Source organism: Notamacropus eugenii, chromosome 2 (assembly GCF_028372415.1).
Source record: "Notamacropus eugenii isolate mMacEug1 chromosome 2, mMacEug1.pri_v2, whole genome shotgun sequence".
Lineage (NCBI taxonomy): Eukaryota > Metazoa > Chordata > Mammalia > Diprotodontia > Macropodidae > Notamacropus > Notamacropus eugenii.
The window spans coordinates 326,363,370-326,382,594 of record NC_092873.1 but is presented as its reverse complement, the minus strand read 5'-3'; the positions used below and the strand labels follow the sequence as shown (position 1 = coordinate 326,382,594).

Below are 19,225 nucleotides of genomic sequence, written 5' to 3'. Positions count from 1 at the left end.
GTTTTCCTCAAAGTTGGCATCACATCATTCCCTCATGGGACTCAATGCCACTCAATAATTCATTCATTCAATACTATATATTAAGCACTGTAGGAGATATATGATCTCTACCTTTGAGTCTAAGAATTTTTATGAATTCAAGATATATGTCTATATCACAATTAGACAAATGATTCTGACTAGGCCACTCCAACAATATTGCTGTAACTGTCCAAACTCAGGGAAATCTAAGCATCTGAGATGCTTCCATAGGACACCAGAAACTACTCCACAATAAACATTTATCAATCCCCATTTTCCCCTCTATTCTCCCCATGGCTCTTTGGGTCTGGTGTTACTGTGAGATGTTTCCGTTTGCTCACCTTTAAATCCAGGTATCTGACTACTGTATTTGAACAAAGTCCTTGTATGAGCAGTTTGGATCCTGTAAGAGAAAAAGAGTTATTTTTTTTCTTGGAATACAAGGTTCCCTGGGTCATCTCTTTATACTCTCCTTTGCCTATCTGCAGGCAGCTACTCACTCAGGAAAAGATATTTTTTTTTTTCAGTTTGGTCACGATCATAGCAACAAAATGCTACTCCAACTCACTTCAATCAGCTAGCCAAACTGACTACCAGGTTAGGTTGAGACTTGTAGGAAATCTCCCACTGATAATAAGAAATTATATTTATACAATATCTTAAAGTCTAAAATGCATTTTCTCAAGCTGAAATCATGCCTACTCAGGAAAGGTTGCCAGATTTCAATCAAGGAAACTGATGTTCATGGAGGTGAATTGTTATCACACAAAAAGTTTATTTCTAAGCCAACACAGAGTCTGGCTGTTGTGGAAATCTAGGTCTATAGAGAAATATTTAGCCTCAAGTCCCTTGTAGAAGAGGGAAAAACTTTCTTCCCAACCCTCTAGGCTTTTCCACTCTAGAATGAGGCTAGGAGAAGAGACACCACTAGAGCGGAAGGAGACTTAGAGGATTGGGCTTCTGAGTGGGAACCTTAGTAGTTTGTGTTCAATAAATGAAATGCTGATGGAGGTTTCAGAAAATCTACATATCTGAACCCAGGACTGGGACAAGGAGTTCAGAACTACCCAAGCCCAAACAGCAGCCAGAGGTTTTAGAATCTGACCAAGTGCCCAGAACCATCATTCACCTTCTTCACTCATCATGCAGTCACTTAGAAGGACCACTGAAAATAGGATGTCATTTTGCAGGAGCTTCCCCAGAGCTCCACAGGTGTCAATAGACAAGCTCTGGGTGGCCAGGTCTAGCTTGCTCTTGTGATGACCCTCCCGCAAATCATGCAGCTGCTTGAGGACCACTTCCTGAGGCTCAGCGCCACTGTCCTTACACAGTCGGCAATAGGAACGGCGGAACTCCTCCATTGTCCCAGGAAAATTATAGGGGCTTCCTCAGGATGTTCTTTATAGTCCAACTTTTCTGTGGAGAAATTCCAGAATGAGAGAACTAGCCTCACAAGTTATGAGGCGATCAACTCCATCCTTGGGAGAGCTGCATGATGTTCCTGAGCCAAGCTGCTTTCACCATTGCTAACAAGATATACACGGATAAATAAAACACAGATTAGGATATGACAAATGCATAAAAGGACTATAAAGTGCTATGAGATTGGATGATGGATAACAGTACAGTTTCTAACAATTCACTTTAAGACTAGATATGGGAGATACTGTCTCACAAGATGAGGGATGCAGGATGAAATTAGAAAAAGCAGGGCAAGTGCTGCAAAATCATTAGGTCCTTCTTCCTCTTTCCTCTTTTCCTTCCCCTCTTCCCCCCAAAAATGCCAGTTCAGTTATTGTGGTAGATAAGGACAGGATGGGCAGAGGAATTAGGGAGGAGACATGTAGGAGATCTACATAAAATGAAGATCCTAGGTATGAGGGCTGTGTCATGTTGGAGGTTCCCTTGTTTACTGGGATGATTCCCAGGGTAAGTAGAAAGTAAGGCCCCAAAGAAGTTTAAGAACATAATGCAGTCCTAAGCATATTAGAAAATCAACCCATCACCATCAATTTTGATTACCATCTTCCTTCATACCCCACTGGAGATAAACTAGAACCCTGAACCCAAGAGCCTTGGGAATAACAGTGCCTCCCAAACCACCAGACCTGCTTCCAGCCCAGCTCCTGCAGCTATCACTAAGGGGAGAAATCCCTGCGGAGAGAGGGACCACCTTTCTCGTCACTACCAGCAATAATTGTTAACTACCACCAACAGGCAGATGAGCACAAGAGCCCTAGGAGTAACAACAGGCCCCAAGCCCACCAGTCCAGCTTTCAGCCTACCCCCCTCTCACAGCATTTGTATAGGGAAGCAACTTCTTGTGGAGAAGGGACCAGCCATCCTTAACCAACTTTCACCCAGCTGCCACACACAAGGTCAGGCAAACTAGCCCAGCTGGAGTAGCAAGGCATCCTGAGAAAGAGATAGGAAACAGGCATGGGCTAGGCAGGTCAAATTCCACCCCCATCTTGGCCACCCTCTGCCCTTGAACCCTGATGCAGACAGCCTTGGGAGCAGCAATGCTTCCAAGATTCTGAACCTAAAAGTCTCGGGAGTCCCGTCACCCTGGAAAGCATGCCCTGTGGAGATGCAGCCTGGCAACTGCTCCTGCAGACCCAGAAAACAAAGTTCTGCCCCGGAGTCCTTGGCACTGTCAAACGGTACCACACAGGAACCGCTGTGATCTTATCAGTGGCCATAACGTTAAAGAAGGGGCATTGCCATCTGCCGTCTCAGCACCCTGAAACCTCCCACGTGTGCGGTTAGACTGATCTCCTTGAGTGCAGGAGGGTCTTACTTTTCTACCTCCAGTGCTTAGCACACAGTAAGTGTTTTAATAAAATACTTACAAACTGCATTTTGTCTCCGTGAGAGAGCGGTATGCTGGGGAGGACCGTATCTCAGGTCCTCATGTTAGCCATGGGGACAGTGAGTGGGGTGGAATGTGGATGGGGGACTCTATGGGGGGTCCTCTAGAAAAGTTCATCAACCAGGGCAGTGTTTGGTGGGGTCCGTGTACAGGAAAGAGAGTGCAGAGAGGGGCAGTGTATTAAGGAGGTGGAGGAGGTAGAGGCGGAGAAGTGAATGGGGAGGAGATAACGTGAAGAGGGCAGTATAGGAGGGAAGGGGCGACGATGGGGGAAGGGTAGTGGGGTCGAGGGTACTGTCTGGGGAGGGGACAGTGGCGGAGTGGGGGCGGATGACGTGCTGTCCCCCCTCCCACAAGGTGTATCCTGGTTACAGGGTAAAAGGTAGACATTGGTAGTGGGGTCGCATCTACTTCATCCCCCCCCCCCCCCACCCTCACAGGCGTGGGTTCGAGGACATCTCCCCCAGCTACACTCCGACTCCAGCACCCGCATTCGCGGGTGGGGGGGGGGGAGGTGTGGGGGGTGGGAAGCGCCACCTCACTCACCGGCCGCCGCCCGCAGCGCCTCAGTAACCAGGAAGTGCGAGGTACGCTGGGAAAGGTAGTTCAGCCTGAAGCCTGGAGGCAGCAGGAACTACAAGTCCCAGGAACCCTCACGAGGCCTTCTCTAGGAGGAGTCCCGTGGCGGGCGGCCGAAAGAGGAGAGAGCACGCATGCGTTAACGTCCGTAGTAGTAGAGGTGGGAGCTGGAGCGGCAAGCTGCGGCGCCGCGGCCTCTTCCCGCGGCCGCTTCTCATTGGCTGGTACGAGACCTCCGGGGCGGGGTCTCCGAACTCTTCGAGGGCCTCTGCGGCTGAGATGGAGGAAGAAGGTCCTAGCTTTAGGAAGGTAGGGGCTGGTCTGTGCTCGGGGAGCGGGCGCCCCGCGGAGGCCGCGGAGCCAGGCCGGGACGGGGAGCGCCTGGGTCTGGGAAGTGCGCGGGAGAGAGGACCTCTTGGGAAATAAGAGAAAAAGTGGTGCTCTTCCTCCAGGGCGCGTCCCACCCCGCCGGGACCGGCCGTGGGATCCGAGGCCGAGTCCGCTCTGGCTTTGAACCCCTCCCGAGTCTTCTCAGACCTGACGGCCCCCCCGGGCCAGCGACACTGGCTCCTTGCTGTGGCTCGCACGGGACACTCCCATTTCCCGACTCCGAGCCTTTTCCCTGCTTGTTCCCCGGTCCTTGCACGCTCCGTCTCTTGGCCTTCCTGGCCAGATCTCACCAACAGAAAGCCTTTTTCCTTTGTCCTCCTTCTGTGGATTATCCCAGTTTATTTTGTTTCTACATAATTGTTTGCATGTCGTCTCCCCCTTTAAACTGTGGGCTCCTTGATGATCTGACTCTTGATGACCCTGTTTGGGGTTTTCTTGGCAAAGATCCTGGAGTGGTTTGCCATTTCTTTCTCCAGCTCATTTTACAGATAAGGAAACTGAGGCAAACAATGACTTGCCCAGGGTCACACAGCCAGGGATTGTCTGAGCCCGGATTTGAACTCAGGGAGATGAGTCTACCAGACTCCAGACCCTGAACTCTAACCACTGTACCACCTAGCTGCCCCTCTAGCACACAGTAAAGCCCTTAATAAATGCTTGTTTCCTGAAAGGACATGAGAAAAAATAGGCTCTGCATAGTTACTAGAATGCTAAATGGTGTCAGGAACAATTGAGATCCTATCCTGCCTTTGTAGCTTTATGACCTGGAGCAAGTCATTCAGCCTCTGTGACACTTAGTTTCCTCCTCTGAAAAATGAAGATAAAACCTTCAGTATCTACTTCAATTATGATATTCAAATGAGACCATGTATATGCGAGATAGCAAATGTAAAGTGCTTTGTAAGCTTTAAAATGACATTTTTATAAAGTGTCTGCTAGACATATACCCAAAGGAGGTCATTGATTTTTAAAAACAGGAAGAAAGGCTTTATAGTAGCACTTTTTGTGGTAGCAAAGAACTGGAAACAGACTAGATACCTGTTGATTGGGGACTGCTAAACAAATTGAAGGAAATGAATATGATGTAATATTACTGTTCTTTAATAAACATTGAATTAGAGAATCAAAGAATTTTACAAAGAATGCAAATTGCAGAAAATACAAAAGACTTAACTGATGCAGAGTGAAATAAGCAAAGCTTATCTGTGTGTGTGTGTGTAAAATAATAGAAAATGAATGTTGAGAAATGACGAAGCACACACTTGGCCTCAAAGAAGAAACATGAGAACAATTTATAATACAATGGAGGGCATGAAGGAGGCAAAGAAAAGTACCAAATATTCTACGACTATTTAAGAAAGAAACAACTCACCTGGGGCTATCAGAGAAGGTTACCTGAAGGAGGAAGCTCTTTGGTTGAGCCTTGAAGGAAGTCCAGCATTCTAGGCTATGGATGAGGGATTGTATTCTACACTTGGGGGTTGAGGGACAGCCTTTGCAAAGATGCTCAGTGGGTTGGAACCAGATTGTGGAGGACCTTAAACTTCAGACTAAGGAATTTGTATTTGATCTACTTTGGCAATAAGAGGGCACTGATGATTTTTGATCAGTGGAGTGACATAGTTAGACCTGTGCTTTAGGAAAATTATTTCATCAGCCATGTGAACTAGAGACTGATTAGGGACTGTTGAAATAGTCTAATTGGTGATGGCATTAAATTGGGGTTTTTATAGTCACTGGAGATGTTCAAGCAGAATCAGAATCAGCTGGATTTGGCAACTGATTGTATGTAGGTGAGAAGGAGGGAGAGAGAAAGAAGAGACTAGGATGACTATGACATGTGAACACAGGTATCTGGGAGGATTGTGGTTTCTTCAGCAGAATTAGGGAACATCAGAGAGGAGCAACTAGGTGACTCAGTAGATAGAGTGCTGGGCCCGGAGGCAGGAAGACTCATCTTGAATTCAAATCTGGCCTCAGATACTTACCAGCTATATGACCCTGGGCAAGTCATTTAACCCTGTTTACCTCAGTTTCCTCATCTGTAAAATGAGCTGGAGAAGGAAATGGCAAACCACTCCAGTATCTTTGCCAAGAAACCCCAAATGGGGTCATAAAAAGTCAGACATGACTGAGAAACGACTGAAAAACAACAAAGAGAGAGGTAGTTGGAAAGGAGAAAATGAATTCATTTTTGGACATTTGACTTTGAGGTGCTTATGGGATGTGTACGTAGAAAGAAAGAAGCTAGAAGGCAGTTGAAAATGCAAAACTGAATGTATAGATCCGAGTCACTAGAAGTCCTACTGTGAAACCTCTCTGTGTTGTGAAGGTGACTGTAGGTTCTCAAAACCTAAGCCAGAAGAGTTAAGATCTACCTCATATTCTGGAAAGATGTCGAGTTCAGTCCTGGCATGGAGTAGACTGTTTTTTGATGACCAGCTTAAATGGTATAGCCACTCACTGATGACTACTGCAGCTGATGAAACTAAGAAAAGTACAAAATGGTCCTTTTAGACTGGGAGGTCCCCTTCTGCTTCTGCAAAGACAAGGCAGAATTACATAGTTTTAAAGACAGTCTATGAAGATTAACTTAACTGTTGGTACCTTAAAAGTGAGATCAATGAATCATATTGATCTTGACATTTTTCTCTGTGAACAGAAACAGAAGAAAATTTGTTTAATTGTGTGTACCAAGACAACATGAAATATCATTTCATGGGACATTTGATTTTCTGGTATCTCACTGTGCAAGAGGACCATTGTGAACATATGTAGTTAGGCAACATCAGTTGTAGAGGAGGGTGAGATAAAATCTGAAGAACTCCATTAGGGCCTCCAAATTAAAACAACATACAATATGATACTTGATGACTCTGGTGTTAACACGGGCATAAACAAGAGTGGCCAAAAAAAAAAAAAGTTGGAAAATATGGTTCAGGAGTAAGAAATGAAAGAAACTAAAGCCAGAATCACAGAATTTTAAAGTTGGAATGTTTTCATAGTCATTCTCTAGTCCAAAACATACCTGAAAAGGAATTTTTGCTTATAATGTACTGGACAAATGCTCTTCTAGTGACTGCCTGAAAATTATCTCCATTGAGGGGACACTTACTGCCTACAAGCATGTTCAGACCTACCTGTCCTTAGAAAACCCCACCTTGACTCTGCCTTCCCTTAAGCTATTATCATATATCTCTCCCATCTTTTACTGCCAAGTTCTTAGAAAGAATCATCTACATCAGGGCTCCTTAAACTTTTCTACTTGCGACCCCTTGCTTCTTAAACTGTGAATCTTGACCCCACTTTTGAATACCAGTGATATCAAACTCAAAGAGAAATGGGCCACTAGACAGTAAATAAGGATCTCTGTTATGTTGATTTAGAAGACCCAACATTATCTGTGTTCTTTTATATTTTTATTTATCTTGTTAAGTATTTCCCAATTACATTTTAATGTGGTTCTGTCCACATTCCAGAGTGTTACAGCCTCCTCCATCTACTCACTTCTCAATCCCTTACAGTTCCATTTCATAAATCACTAATCAGCCAAAACTGCTCCCTAAATAATTATCAGTTATCTCTAAACTACCAAATCTAATAGGCTTTTCTCAGTTCTCATTCTCTTAGATCACGCCTTCCTTCTGGAGCTCTTTCTGCCCTTGGCTACCATGATTGTTCTCTCCTAGTTTTCTTCCTATCTCAGTCTTTTTCACCTGGATCATCATTTATTCTTTCGTTCTATGTCTCCTTTGTGCATCCTCTTTTTTCATCCTCATTCTTCCAGCTCTCAACAGGTCCCATGAACTAAGCTATTATCTCTTTGCATATGCCCCCCAAATCTATTATATCCAGTCCTAACCTTGGGCCTGCACTACAACTGCCTATTATATAGCTTCTCTGAATGCCTTTTAGGCATATCAAACTCTATTGGTCAACAGAATTCTTTATCTCCCCATTTTTGTTGATCATCCTAATAGTCTTCCATATTTACAACCTCAGAGTGATCTTAGACTCTTCCCTTTTCCATTTCTCTCACCTCCAACCAATTAGGTAGCAAGTCTTATTGACTATATCACTTCAACATCTACTTGACCTCTCCCTTTATATGTATGTCTTCCCTAGACATACATAACGCTGTTTTCCTTCTCTTTCTCCAACTAATCTTTATTTTCCACAGTTGGATCATCATCTATTTCCTGCTACTCTAAGCAAGAAGGTATTTTTCCCCCTGGCCCCGGCTACCTTGGGCCTCTTGTCTTCTCTCTCAACATTGTCTCTCTTGGTGATTTCATTTGTTCCTATGGCCTCTGTGCTGATGACTCCTAAAATTTCTCCTTATATATATCCATCTCTAATATCTCTCTCAAACTTGAGACCTTCAACTGATACCAACAAACTGATGTATCATAGGCATCTCAAACTCAACATGTCTAAAATGGAACTCTAAATTTCTCTATTTCTTGGGGCATAGGGGTGGGTGGGTGAGTTGGAGAGGCTACATTAAGTGTGTACAGTGAAGAGACTACTGGTTCTGGAGGCAGAAGATCTGGGTTCAGATCCTACCTCTGATGCTACCAGTGTATCTGGACAAATCATTTAACCTCCCTGGGCCTCAGTTTCCTCATCTGTAAAATGAGTGATTTGTTGAACTACATGGCTTATTTTAAGTGCTTCTCAGCTCCAGATCTATTATCTTATATTTTTAGTTAACCAGATTGGCAACTTTAGAATCATCAAAGTCTCTTCCTCCTCCCTCCCTCCTAAACTAAATCACAACATCTCATGCAGCTGTCTCCTCTCCATTCACACAGCCACTCTACTGAGCCTTTATCGCTTCTCTTTTGGCTTTTTGCATTCGTTCTTAATTGGTCTCCCTGCTTCCACTCTCTCTCTCCTACATAGTGCCAAAGTCTTCTCCAGAATATGTTTGACCATAGCAAACCTCTGTTCTTACCTTTTGCTTCTAGGATAAAATACAGACTTCCCAGATGGTAATTTTTTTTTTTTAAGTGAAAAAACCGTGCTTCCATCTGCACTCAAAGTTGTATCAGTTTTTTCTGTGGAGGTAGATAGCAGTGTTCATCTTGGGTCCTTAGGAATTGTCATGGATCATTGTCTGGATGAGAGGAGCGGCATCTTTTATGGTTGACCATTGTTATAATACTGCTGCTACTCTGTATGATGTTCTCCTGGTTCTGCTCACTTCACTTTGCATCAGTTCATATCAGACTTCCCAGATTTTTCTGAAACCATCCTGCTCGTTATTTCTTACAGCACAATATTATTCCATCACAATTGTTACCATAGTTTATTCAGCCATTCCCCAAATGATGGGCATCCCCTCAATTTTCAGTTCTTTACCACCACATAGAAAAAGCTGTTATACATATTTTTGTACATATAGATCTAGGTCCTTTTACCTTTTCTTTGATCTTACAGACTAAGTAGTGGTATCAAAGGGTGTGGATAGTTTTTAGCCTTTTGGGCGTAGTTCCCAGTTCTCCAGAATAGTTGGAACAATTTATAAGTCCTCTAGCAGTGCATTAGTATCCCTATTTTTCCCATATTCCCTTCAGCATTTGTTATTTTCCTTTTCTGTCATGTTAGACAATCTGATAAGTATGAGGAGGTACCTCAAGAGTTGTTATAATTTGCATTTCTCTAATCAAATTGTGATTTAGAGCATTTTTTCATATGACTATTGATAGTTTTGATTTCTTCTCTAAGACTAATTTAAATGTAGCTCACCACAATCTGGCTTCATCTTACTCTTCTTCATGTTGTCTGCATTCCATTCAAACTGACCTCTAGTTTTTATTAGAACTCAATATGTCATTCTTTTTCTCATAGGTTTTTTTCCCTTGCATATAGAATATACAACTTGGAATCCTTCTCTTTCTTCAAGACTTAGCTCAAGAACCACCTTCTCTTTGAAGCCTTTCATGATCTCTCCCCATATAAGCCAACAACCTTTCCCCCTACCCCGCAAAAGACCAGATTTATTTTCTGAGGACTACCAATGATTAATCATGGAAAGTGATATCACCAGTAGGCTCACCACTTGGTGATAAAACTTTCTTTTTATTATTATTTGATAAAACTTTTTTTGACTATTGCCACCCATGAAATAGGGAAAAATGAAAAAGAGCCTTTAGCCTATGTGGTCCCATTCTGTTTTTGGAGTGACAGTGGCAGTGGTTCAGAAAGGGGACAGAGAAGGTTAAGAATCACAGCTTTTAAAACAGCAACAAACTTTAGAGTACCTACATTAATTCCTGAAGATGAACAGGTAGACAAATTCTGTACACTCCAGATCAAATCAATATATACTTTGGTACTTGGTGACTTCAGTACAAAGGTGGAAAAAGATGAGGATGGGGAGAAATACATGAGAAAGTATAGTTCAGGAGAAAGAAATGAGACAGGCCAAAGACTTATATTTTATACAGAAATCATGGGCTTCTATGTCATTAAGACTGGCTTAAAAAAAAATTGGTAGGTTTTTGACATGGTGAGCATTAAACAGTATCACAGAGAATGAGATGTTCCTTTTAACAGACATCAAAAGCCTTACTGTGGACATAGACATCATTCCTGAGTCAGATGTCTGTGCACAGTCAGACTAGGCCCCCCTCAACCCTTCCATTATGTTTGTATATTCTTTTTAAACACCAGTTATTTGAAATAAGAGTTCCTTCCCTTTCTTCCTCATTTCTTCATTAATGTATTCCTTTTCCTTTTGTACCCAGTCCCTATGTACATCTTCATTCCCTCTTCCTTTAAAGACAGTGGGATTGTGAAGCGACTCTTATTCCTTATTCTATTTGAATGTGAGCATTTTATCATTGTTCAGTCAATTCAGACAGCACAGATGTTTAACTTTCTGGGCATTTCAGCATTTCTACTCAGCTCTGGTCTTTTCTAGAAAAGGTTCATTTCCTCTGTAGTTTTTCATGGTGTGTTATCCCTGATTGTAAACTTTTCCTTTTTAGAATATCATAATCCCAGCATAGTCTTGTGTGATCCTAAATGTTGTCCCATGATATTTGCATTCTTTCTGGCTGCTTAAGGTATATTTTCTTTGACTTGGAAGATCTTGATTTTGGCTAAGATGTTGCAGGGAGTTTTCATTTTGGAGTTTCTTTCAGGGATTGATTCTATTTTTTACTTTTTTCTATGGTTCTAAATTTGGGCAGTTTTCTTTTATAATTTTTTTTTTAGGCTATCCAGGTTTTTTGTTTGGTAATGGTTTTCAGGTGTTCTAATGATTCCTAAATTATACATCCTTGATCAATTTTATAGATCAAGTGTTATATTAATAGCCAATAGCTTATATTTTTCAATTTTTTTCAGTCTTTTGACTAATAATATTTCTTGTTGTCTCATGAAGTCATTGAGTTCAGTTTGATGCATTCTATTTTTCACGAAATCCTAGTTTGGTTAAATTTCCCACCAACTATAGTAAGCTGTTTATCCTCCTTCCATTTTTTTTCCCTCTTGAATTCTAATTTTATTTTATTTTTTATCTCTTGCTTCATTTCATGCAGCCATTTTTATAGTCCTTGTGGCCAAGCCATTTCTTCCTCAGAGACTCTGCCTGTACTTGTTGTGGAGTTATTCTTTTCTTCTGGGTGCATCATTTACATCTTGGGCTTTTCTTAACATATGTTATTTCTTCATTATCTTCAGTATTTTCTTCTGTTTGTTCATATTTTGACCTGTCTGCCAGTGCTTGCAAACTTCAGGTCTATTTACTGGGGTTTACATTTCCTTCCCTTGTACACTGCCTCTCTAAGTCTTTGTTGGTCTCTGGCTCTCTTTAGTACAATTCTAGATTGTAAAGGAACTTACCTCGCTTTTTTGTTTGTTTGTTTTTATTTATCATTGTTTCATCTGAGATCCTATTCATGTGTTTGCTGGGAGTGGGTAGGAAAGGGGAGAATCTGGGTCCCTCCGCAACCTTTCACATTGCCATCTTTATTGGAAATCTGAAATGAATTACATTGTAAATGGTCTCCACAGGATGACTTTGTGAGGCAAAGGCCAGGGGACACTGGGTCTTGGTTACTCAGTTGCTCCTCCAGGCTGAATGAGGAAAGGGTAGCTGATGTGGGAGCAGCAACTTTCTGCCAGGTACTCCAGGCTCAGACATCGCTGTCTCAAAGATGCCATGATCCTTTCAGGTACCCAGGTTTGCAAACTTAGTGATGTACTAGGCTCTGGTCTCACTCCAGATATTCAGTTAGTTGCCAGACTTTACCATTTCTACTTCCATAGTAACTCTTGCATCTGTCCCCTTCCCTACTCATTCAGCAACCACTTTAGTTTAATTGGTTTTATACCTGAAATGCTTTCCCTCCTCCTCTCCTCTTGACTTTTCTGGCTTCGCAGTTTCTACAGGAAGCGCTTCCCTCTTTTAATGATTTCCTTTTTATCTTGAATATAGCTTCTTTGAACAAATGTGTTTGCTTAGCTTTTTCATTTCTCAGTAGTAGTGGCTACCTTCTGCTTTTCTTTGTGTCCCCAGTACTTGGCACGGTGCATAGAACATAGTAGGTACTTAATTAATGCTTGTTGAGTGACTGACCATATCACTGCTTTAATCAGTAAACTTTATTCTCTCATTTCAGGATTAAATATAAAACCTTATACTTGGAATTTAAATCCATTCTAGATCAGCCCTAAGCTAGACCAGTCCGGTGATTCAAGCTCAAGGTTTAAAATGCAGCACACACAGCTGAATCTTAAAATCCATTTAAAAACCAATTTTACGAATAGAAAAAGATGAAGAGGACAGCACTTCTAAAGAGAAGAGAAAATGTTACTTTCTTTCTCCAGAAGAATCAACACAATAGACTTCTAGAGGAGCAACACCTAAGGGTTACCCTCTCAATATGAGTCTATAATAAAATGTGTTGTGATATAATCTAATGTAATTATTAAAATAAATCTCATATTTAAAGTGCAGAAAAACCTTCACCTTCTTAAAGACAGAATACTTAGGCACCTGCCACTAAATCCTCTCTCCATTATAGAAAGGTAGGCAAGGCTGGGCTTAAAAAAACCAGGAGAATGAAAGGGAAAGTAGGGTGGAGTGGATAGTCCTTATGGTTCTTTTATGGTAGATATACGTTGGGCTTACATCCCATTAGCATAATCTTGGGGAAATAAGATCACTTCCATACACAGATGACGTTTGGTTAGGGCTCTCATGAAGGGACATAGTATTGCTAACCTTACATGGAGGTCTTTTGGATGAACATAGGGAGAAGAGACTTGATTTTAAAAATGTTTTATTTTATTATTGCTTTATCGGGAGACTCTTTTGGGTTATGCTCTCTGGTGGGCCAAAGGACCAGAGGCATTGCTTGGGTAATGTTGGGAAGTAGTAGAAGTAGAAAGAGGCTTGAGAGTTGGAGGCTAGAACCTGAGTAGATACCCAGAGCCTGTTTGTCACCAGTTCTATGAGCCAGTAAGACAAAAACCAGATTCCTCTTCTCTTTCATTTGCTGCTACTGCCCCCTTGGCTTTACTTGATGCCTCTCCTGGGGCCTTCTCTTCTGAGTTTTTCTTCTTGTTATGATTCTCCTGAGCTCTCTTAGCCCATCTTGTTTTTTCTTTTCTTTTTCAATTAACAGGTGTTTATTTTCTTTCCCTTCCACCTCCCCTCGTTGGGAAAAACAAGACACAGCCCTCAAGCAAAGACAAACAAAACAAATTCCACACATTGTTAGGTTCTTATTAAGGCCTCCTTTTAGCCCTTAAATGATCATTTCTTAATCTGGAGGTCCATGAACTTGTTTTAAAAAAAAAATTCAATGTTTGTTTGAATATAGTTAGTGTTGTTTGGTATTTTATTTCATATACCTAAAAACATGTTGAGAAAAGGGTCCATAGTCTTGTTGCTCCTGTCTCTACCTCCTGGCTTCCTAAAGGTCCCGGCTGAAATCCCATTGTATAGAAGAAACCTTTTCCATGCCCTCTTAATGCTAGTGCCTTCCCTTAGTTATTTCCAGTTTATCGTGTGTATCTCGTTTGTACACTTATTTTACATGTTGTCTTCTTCAGAGTGTGAGCTCCTTGAGAGCATGAAACTTTTCTTTTTCCCTTCTCCATATCCCCAGTTTTTAGCACAGTATCTGACACATAGTAGGCTAAGAACCCTGGTATGGACATTGCTGTTCACTCAGCCCTTCCTTTATTTTAATTTTTGTTGCCAAGGTATTCCCAAATTAAAAACTGACATCTTTTTCCTCCTAAAGTACCGTTCCCTTAAATAGCTGAGAAAGATCAACAAACAGAATGATTGTGACTGATAATACTTGTGACAGCTAGGGTGCCACATGGATAGAGCTTGAGTAAGAATAACCTGAGTTCAGACACTTAATGTACTGTGTGACCCTGGGGAAGTCTCTTAACCTCTGCCTCAGCTCCCTCAACTGTGAAATGGAGATAGTAGCACCTTCTTCTCCGAATTGTTGTGAGAATCAAATGAGATAATAATTGTGAAATGTTTTGCAAACCTTAAAAAGCACTATATGAATCAAGCACATCGGGAACATCTCACTTCCAGAAATAACCAGCAGGTGGTGCTAAGAACACATTTTTACATTTTTTTTTTTTTAAGTTCCCATGGTCTTTCTTGAGCATCTGCTTTTAGTAACTACTCCAGTGTTACCACTGAAGGGATAAAACTCATCTTAGCTACTTCCGCCCCACTTGATAGTTTTTTATTTGATAGAATTCCACATTAGATGGGATTGATGTGATGGAATTCCACAAGGGTGCTTCTGACCTGGGATGCTAGAATTTCCCACTATTCTTCAATTCAGTTTCAATTTACCAAACATTTATTTGACTGTATACAGTGTACTGCAAGGTGAATGCATGGCAGACCCCACTCACAAAGATCATGTAATCAAATGGGAAGGAGGGATGTACATAATAACAGGAGAGAAGACATGACTAGAACGAGGCTTGGTTGGCTAGAATGTTGAGTGGGTTAATGTGAGTAGTTTGAGATAAAGCTTACTAGGCAGGCAATAAGGGGCTGTTTGGTTAGAGAAATATGAACAGAGCAACATATTTATCAGACTAATAGTCTCACACCTCATATGAAAGATGTGTCAGCTCTTTCAGTTCATTTAGACACATTCTCTTCTTATCATTTCATTTTACTCTCCATTTGAGGTTTCCCATATACCTTCTTCAGCAAGAGATTTAACATTTTCCCTTTCACATATGATCATTTAGAAATAGCTCCATTATTGATTCTTCCTTGGACAAAATCTCTTTGACCTACTGTGATACTGTTGGGTTAAAGATTTAGTGACTTTTTGGGTATGATCCAAATTGCTTTCCAGAATGGCTGAACCAACTCAAAGTTCCATCAGCAGTGTCTTAGTATGCCTATATTTTTGCAGTCCCTTCAGTTATTTGAAGTTCCTTGTTATTCTCCATTTTTGTTATCTTTGCCAATCTGCTGGATATGACAAAGTTGCTTTAATTTGCATTTCTCTATTAGAGATTTGCAGCATTTTTTCATGCTTTTTGATAGTTTAGATTTCTATGAAAATTGCCTGTTCATATCCTTTAATCATTTATCTAATGGCGAATGTCTCTTGTTTTCGTAGATTTGAATCCAGTCCTTGAATACGAGATGTCCCCAAATTTTAAGCTTTACTTGCTTAAAATTGCACTATTTTTGAAATACACTGTATTTTGTGTGAGACCTTTACCAGAGAAACTTGATTCAATTTTTTTCCTGTTAACTTTTCTTTTTAATAGTTTGTGCAAAAAATGTTTTAATTTTATATAATAAAAATACCCATTTTTATCTTCTGTGATCCTCTCTATCCCTCATCATGAACTCTTCTCTCATCCCTAGATCTCGAATCACCATTGCTTACTTGCTCCTCCCATTTGTTTATATCATCCTTTATATCTAAGCCATGTATGCATTTGAGTCTTATTGAGTTGTTGGTCATAACCAAATTTGTGCCATATGACATTTTACTTTTTGTCAAATTAATTCTTCCCTCTGTATCTAAGGTCTTTGGTCTTATCAAACACTATGCTACTATGAATTTGCTTCTATGTGTTGTATCCCTAAACTTTTTCACTGATTGATCTATTTTTTAACCAGCACCAAATCATTTTGATAATTGTTGCTTTATAGAATAGTTTGAAGGCTTCTGACTTTTTTTCATTTTTCCCTTAAAATTTTTGCCAGTTCATTCCTCCAAATGCAGTCACCTTCTTTCAACTTGCTGTCTTAAATCAGCTTTGGTCTTCTACCTCTGGCATATCTTCAGCCTATAACTTCCAGAGCACCAAATCCTAGTACCCGTTCCCACCTTAAATTCTTCATCCCACTACCATTATTTCTGTGGCATATCTAGCTGACAGTAGTGATACCTGGAACTGAAGGCGAGGGTCTGCCGCCACTATCACCACCAAGCTTAGAAAAGGTCTTAGAGGTTTGCAGGGAATATGATGATATTTCAGTGGAGTGTATTTTTATGTATGTAAGTGTGTAATTGTCAATTTAAGTTTCTCATGTATCATTGGGGATTGTAGATGGGATCTTCCCTGTCAGTGGTGAGGGAAACAGGAGAGTGACAGAATCCAAGTTGAGTTTTTAGCTGCTGGTGGTCACCAGATGTTACTAGCTCATATTCCCTTCTTCCTATAGGAGCTGGTAAACAAGTTGCTGTCCTTACACTTTAAGGATGACAGATGCAAAGGTAATTTCTTTCCTTTCTTGAACAAGTTGTTTTGTTTTGTTTTTTTAATCAAAGCTTTTTTTTTCCTTTTAAATCACTGGAGATTCCTCCCCATCCCCCCCCAACAGAACCTGCCCTTGTAACTCAGCACAATTAGGCTAAAACAAACTAACATATAAGCCACGTCTGAGACATCAGGCTTCATTTTTATACCTAGAAACCTGTTGAGAGAAGAGAGACATGTTCATTGTCTGAACTCTGAAGTTAGGATGGCCCACTGATAGATCAGAGCTCCATCAGAACTCAAGATCAGGTGTCTTAGTGATGTTTTCTTTTGTGGCATTTTGGTCATTGTGGAGGTTTTTCTTTGATTTTGCTTACAGAATTTTGTCTGCGTCAGTTCATAAAAGTCAAGGGTGATTTTTCCACTCATAAGTCAGGTTTAGGCATCAGGATCTTGTGAAGTCAGTCACATCCAGCTATCTTGTTGCCTTATAGATTGAGAAGTTTAAAAAGTAAGCATGGCACCTGATCCTTCCCCCACTGGTGTTCAGCAGGCATAAAGACCATGGATATGTGCTTAACTCCAGCAAGATATAGAGAGATTAAAGGGTTACATATTTGATGAAAAAGAGATGGCAGGGCTCATTGCACTGATTATCTAGGCATGAGGCTAGACAAGCCTTAAAGCTGCTGCTAGTCCACGGAAGAGACAAAGGCAGACAGACACTAAATCAGTCCAGGGCAGACTGGACTGTAGGCATATGGGGATGGGAGCATAAAAGTAATTCTATTCTGTCTCTTTTCCAGTTAGTGCAGATGCTCTGCAACTCATGGTGGAGATGCTGAAGATATTTGTCCGAGGTGACTTGATAGTTACAGATTTCCCTTTTAAAAATTCCACACAGGTAGTTTCACATGGTGTCTAAGGCTCAGTCCTAAAATCTCTGCTTTATTTGTGTTAGAACCTCATTGTATTTCTCCCAGTTCCTTGGAGGCACCTAGTCTCTCTCTCCAATGGAGTATGCGTTCCTGCATTTTAATTGACTTTTAAAATCCTGAGATTTTATGACAGTTTAAGTCAATCCAACAAACTCCATTTACTGAGTATTTAATAAATGCTGTATGTGTCTAGTTGCTGGGAATAAAAAGACAAAATGAAAAATAGTCTCTTCCCTGCCCTCAAGGAGCTTATGCTGTACTCCAAGTAAGCACCTGGCAGAGTTCAGGACAGCTTATAAGGAGGAAAACTGGAGAGTGGATCAGCCTCGAGTTTACAGCTCAAAGCAGCAAAGTAATCCTGGGCAAAATGAACGGGGCTCAGTCATCTTTCATGGTGGGATCTGTATAAGCCACATCTGAAGCCAGGATCCAAATTTCACTTTTACTCTTCTCCTGTGTTCATGGAGTAGAAGCTGCAGCCCGAGCAATAAGACAGGCGCAGGCTGAAGACCTGGATAAAGTTGGCATTGAACAGCTTGAGAAGGTGCTGCCTCAGCTGGTAAGAAGCCTTCGGCTCACTGCCCAGCGGGGGGTGGCACGCTGACTCACAGCACTGAGAAATTATCTAGTCTGACTTCTTTTTGTAGCTGAGCACACTGACCCTGACTCTGGCTGACACAGTGGGGTCAGGATTTGAACATGGGCCTTATAAATCTAAACCTAGCAGGGTCACTGTAGATCACTGGTTTAGTTGTCTGTATGCTGATGACTTGAAGATACTGAGCTTCCTTTTCTCTCCATCTAGCTTCTTGATTTTTAGAAGCAGCAGCGATGGAGGAGATGAAGGTTATTAGATGAAGCTGAGCTACCTGAACCTTTCCAAGTCATCTACCTGCCTCTCACTGTTCCAGGACAAGGAATCAACCTCATACCAACATTTTGGGTGGTGTCTTATTTCAATAAGTCCTAAGAGGCCAGATTATGTTTACTTCTTGACATGACAGAACCAAACCAAACAGAAGGTCTGTAGCTACTGTCTGCCTGAAACTTTCTGCCACATCCACTTAGCATCAGGATGAGGGTCTCTTTCTTTCCCCTCTTCCTGGATTGGAAATAAGGAAGCCTGTGTGGTGTCTTCCTGGAAACAGCTCAAGGTGGGAGGTGAGGGAGGCGGAAAGGGATAGTGTATGAGGCACTGGGATCAAGGTAAGAACTGAGAGAGGGCAAGCCAGGTCATGCTGGAAAAAAGTGAGGTGCTCTAGTTCCAGCACACTTGGATTTCCTGCCCCAGGGGCTACTCAGTTAAAGATCAAGGTGCTGGTGTTGCCATCCATTCTTAGCTCCCTGGAAAACAAAGGTTGTATGTACATGGAGCTGAGGAATCACAAAACCCCTGCTTTATCTCCTGGGCCACCAGCCTTTGGCCTCAGCAGAGTTCCCCCAGCTATGGCCTCAAGAGGAGGTTCCCAAGCCCTCCATGGAGCCCTGCGCTCAGAGCCAGGTACCTGATCTTCAGTTTATACACGAACAGAGCCTGGTGCTCGCCTTCGCCCTACATTCTTGCTGCCGTCTGACATCAAAGCTAGTTTGTAACCTTTTAACCATTTGATATTCCCCTCAGAAGCTGCTTCCCTGAGCTATAAATTTGTTCTCACAAAGCAACATCAATAAATCAAAACTGTCTCCCTCCCTG

The 19,225-nt window shown here is 41.6% G+C and overlaps 2 protein-coding genes across 4 annotated transcripts in view; one reads left to right on the top strand and one right to left on the bottom strand.

The window, feature by feature from the left end:
• Positions 1-3,608, bottom strand: part of LRRC45 (leucine rich repeat containing 45) — a 14,203-nt gene extending 10,595 nt beyond the window's left edge. The window contains exons 1-3 of one of the 3 annotated variants that reach the window (XM_072645375.1): positions 3,440-3,608; positions 1,151-1,437; positions 363-424 (exon numbers count right to left, since the gene is read on the bottom strand). In XM_072645375.1, coding sequence (XP_072501476.1) covers positions 363-424; positions 1,151-1,382 — 294 coding nt within the window. In that variant the 5' untranslated portion in view covers positions 1,383-1,437; positions 3,440-3,608. Of the gene's footprint in view, positions 1-362; positions 425-1,150; positions 1,548-2,873; positions 2,964-3,439 lie in introns of those variants that run through there. The other 2 variants (XM_072645377.1, XM_072645376.1) reach the window with 2 other exon arrangements.
• CENPX (centromere protein X) lies at positions 2,599-19,225 on the top strand. Its single transcript, XM_072638129.1, has 7 exons — positions 2,599-2,785; positions 3,334-3,480; positions 3,522-3,781; positions 16,560-16,611; positions 17,401-17,454; positions 18,003-18,091; positions 18,338-19,225. Exons 1-7 carry the CDS (start codon positions 2,599-2,601, stop codon positions 18,350-18,352), a joined length of 804 nt encoding a protein of 267 aa, XP_072494230.1. The 3' UTR covers positions 18,353-19,225.

Bases quoted from the DNA above. Each gene is read 5' to 3' on its own strand.
- CENPX (XM_072638129.1), top strand. From the start codon at position 2,599: ATGCCCTGTGGAGATGCAGCCTGGCAACTGCTCCTGCAGACCCAGAAA. The intron at 2,786-3,333 runs GTTAGACTGATC...CCACCCTCACAG, and splicing joins TGAAACCTCCCACGTGTGCG to GCGTGGGTTCGAGGACATCT. The intron at 17,455-18,002 runs GTGACTTGATAG...TTCATGGAGTAG, and splicing joins GCTGAAGATATTTGTCCGAG to AAGCTGCAGCCCGAGCAATA.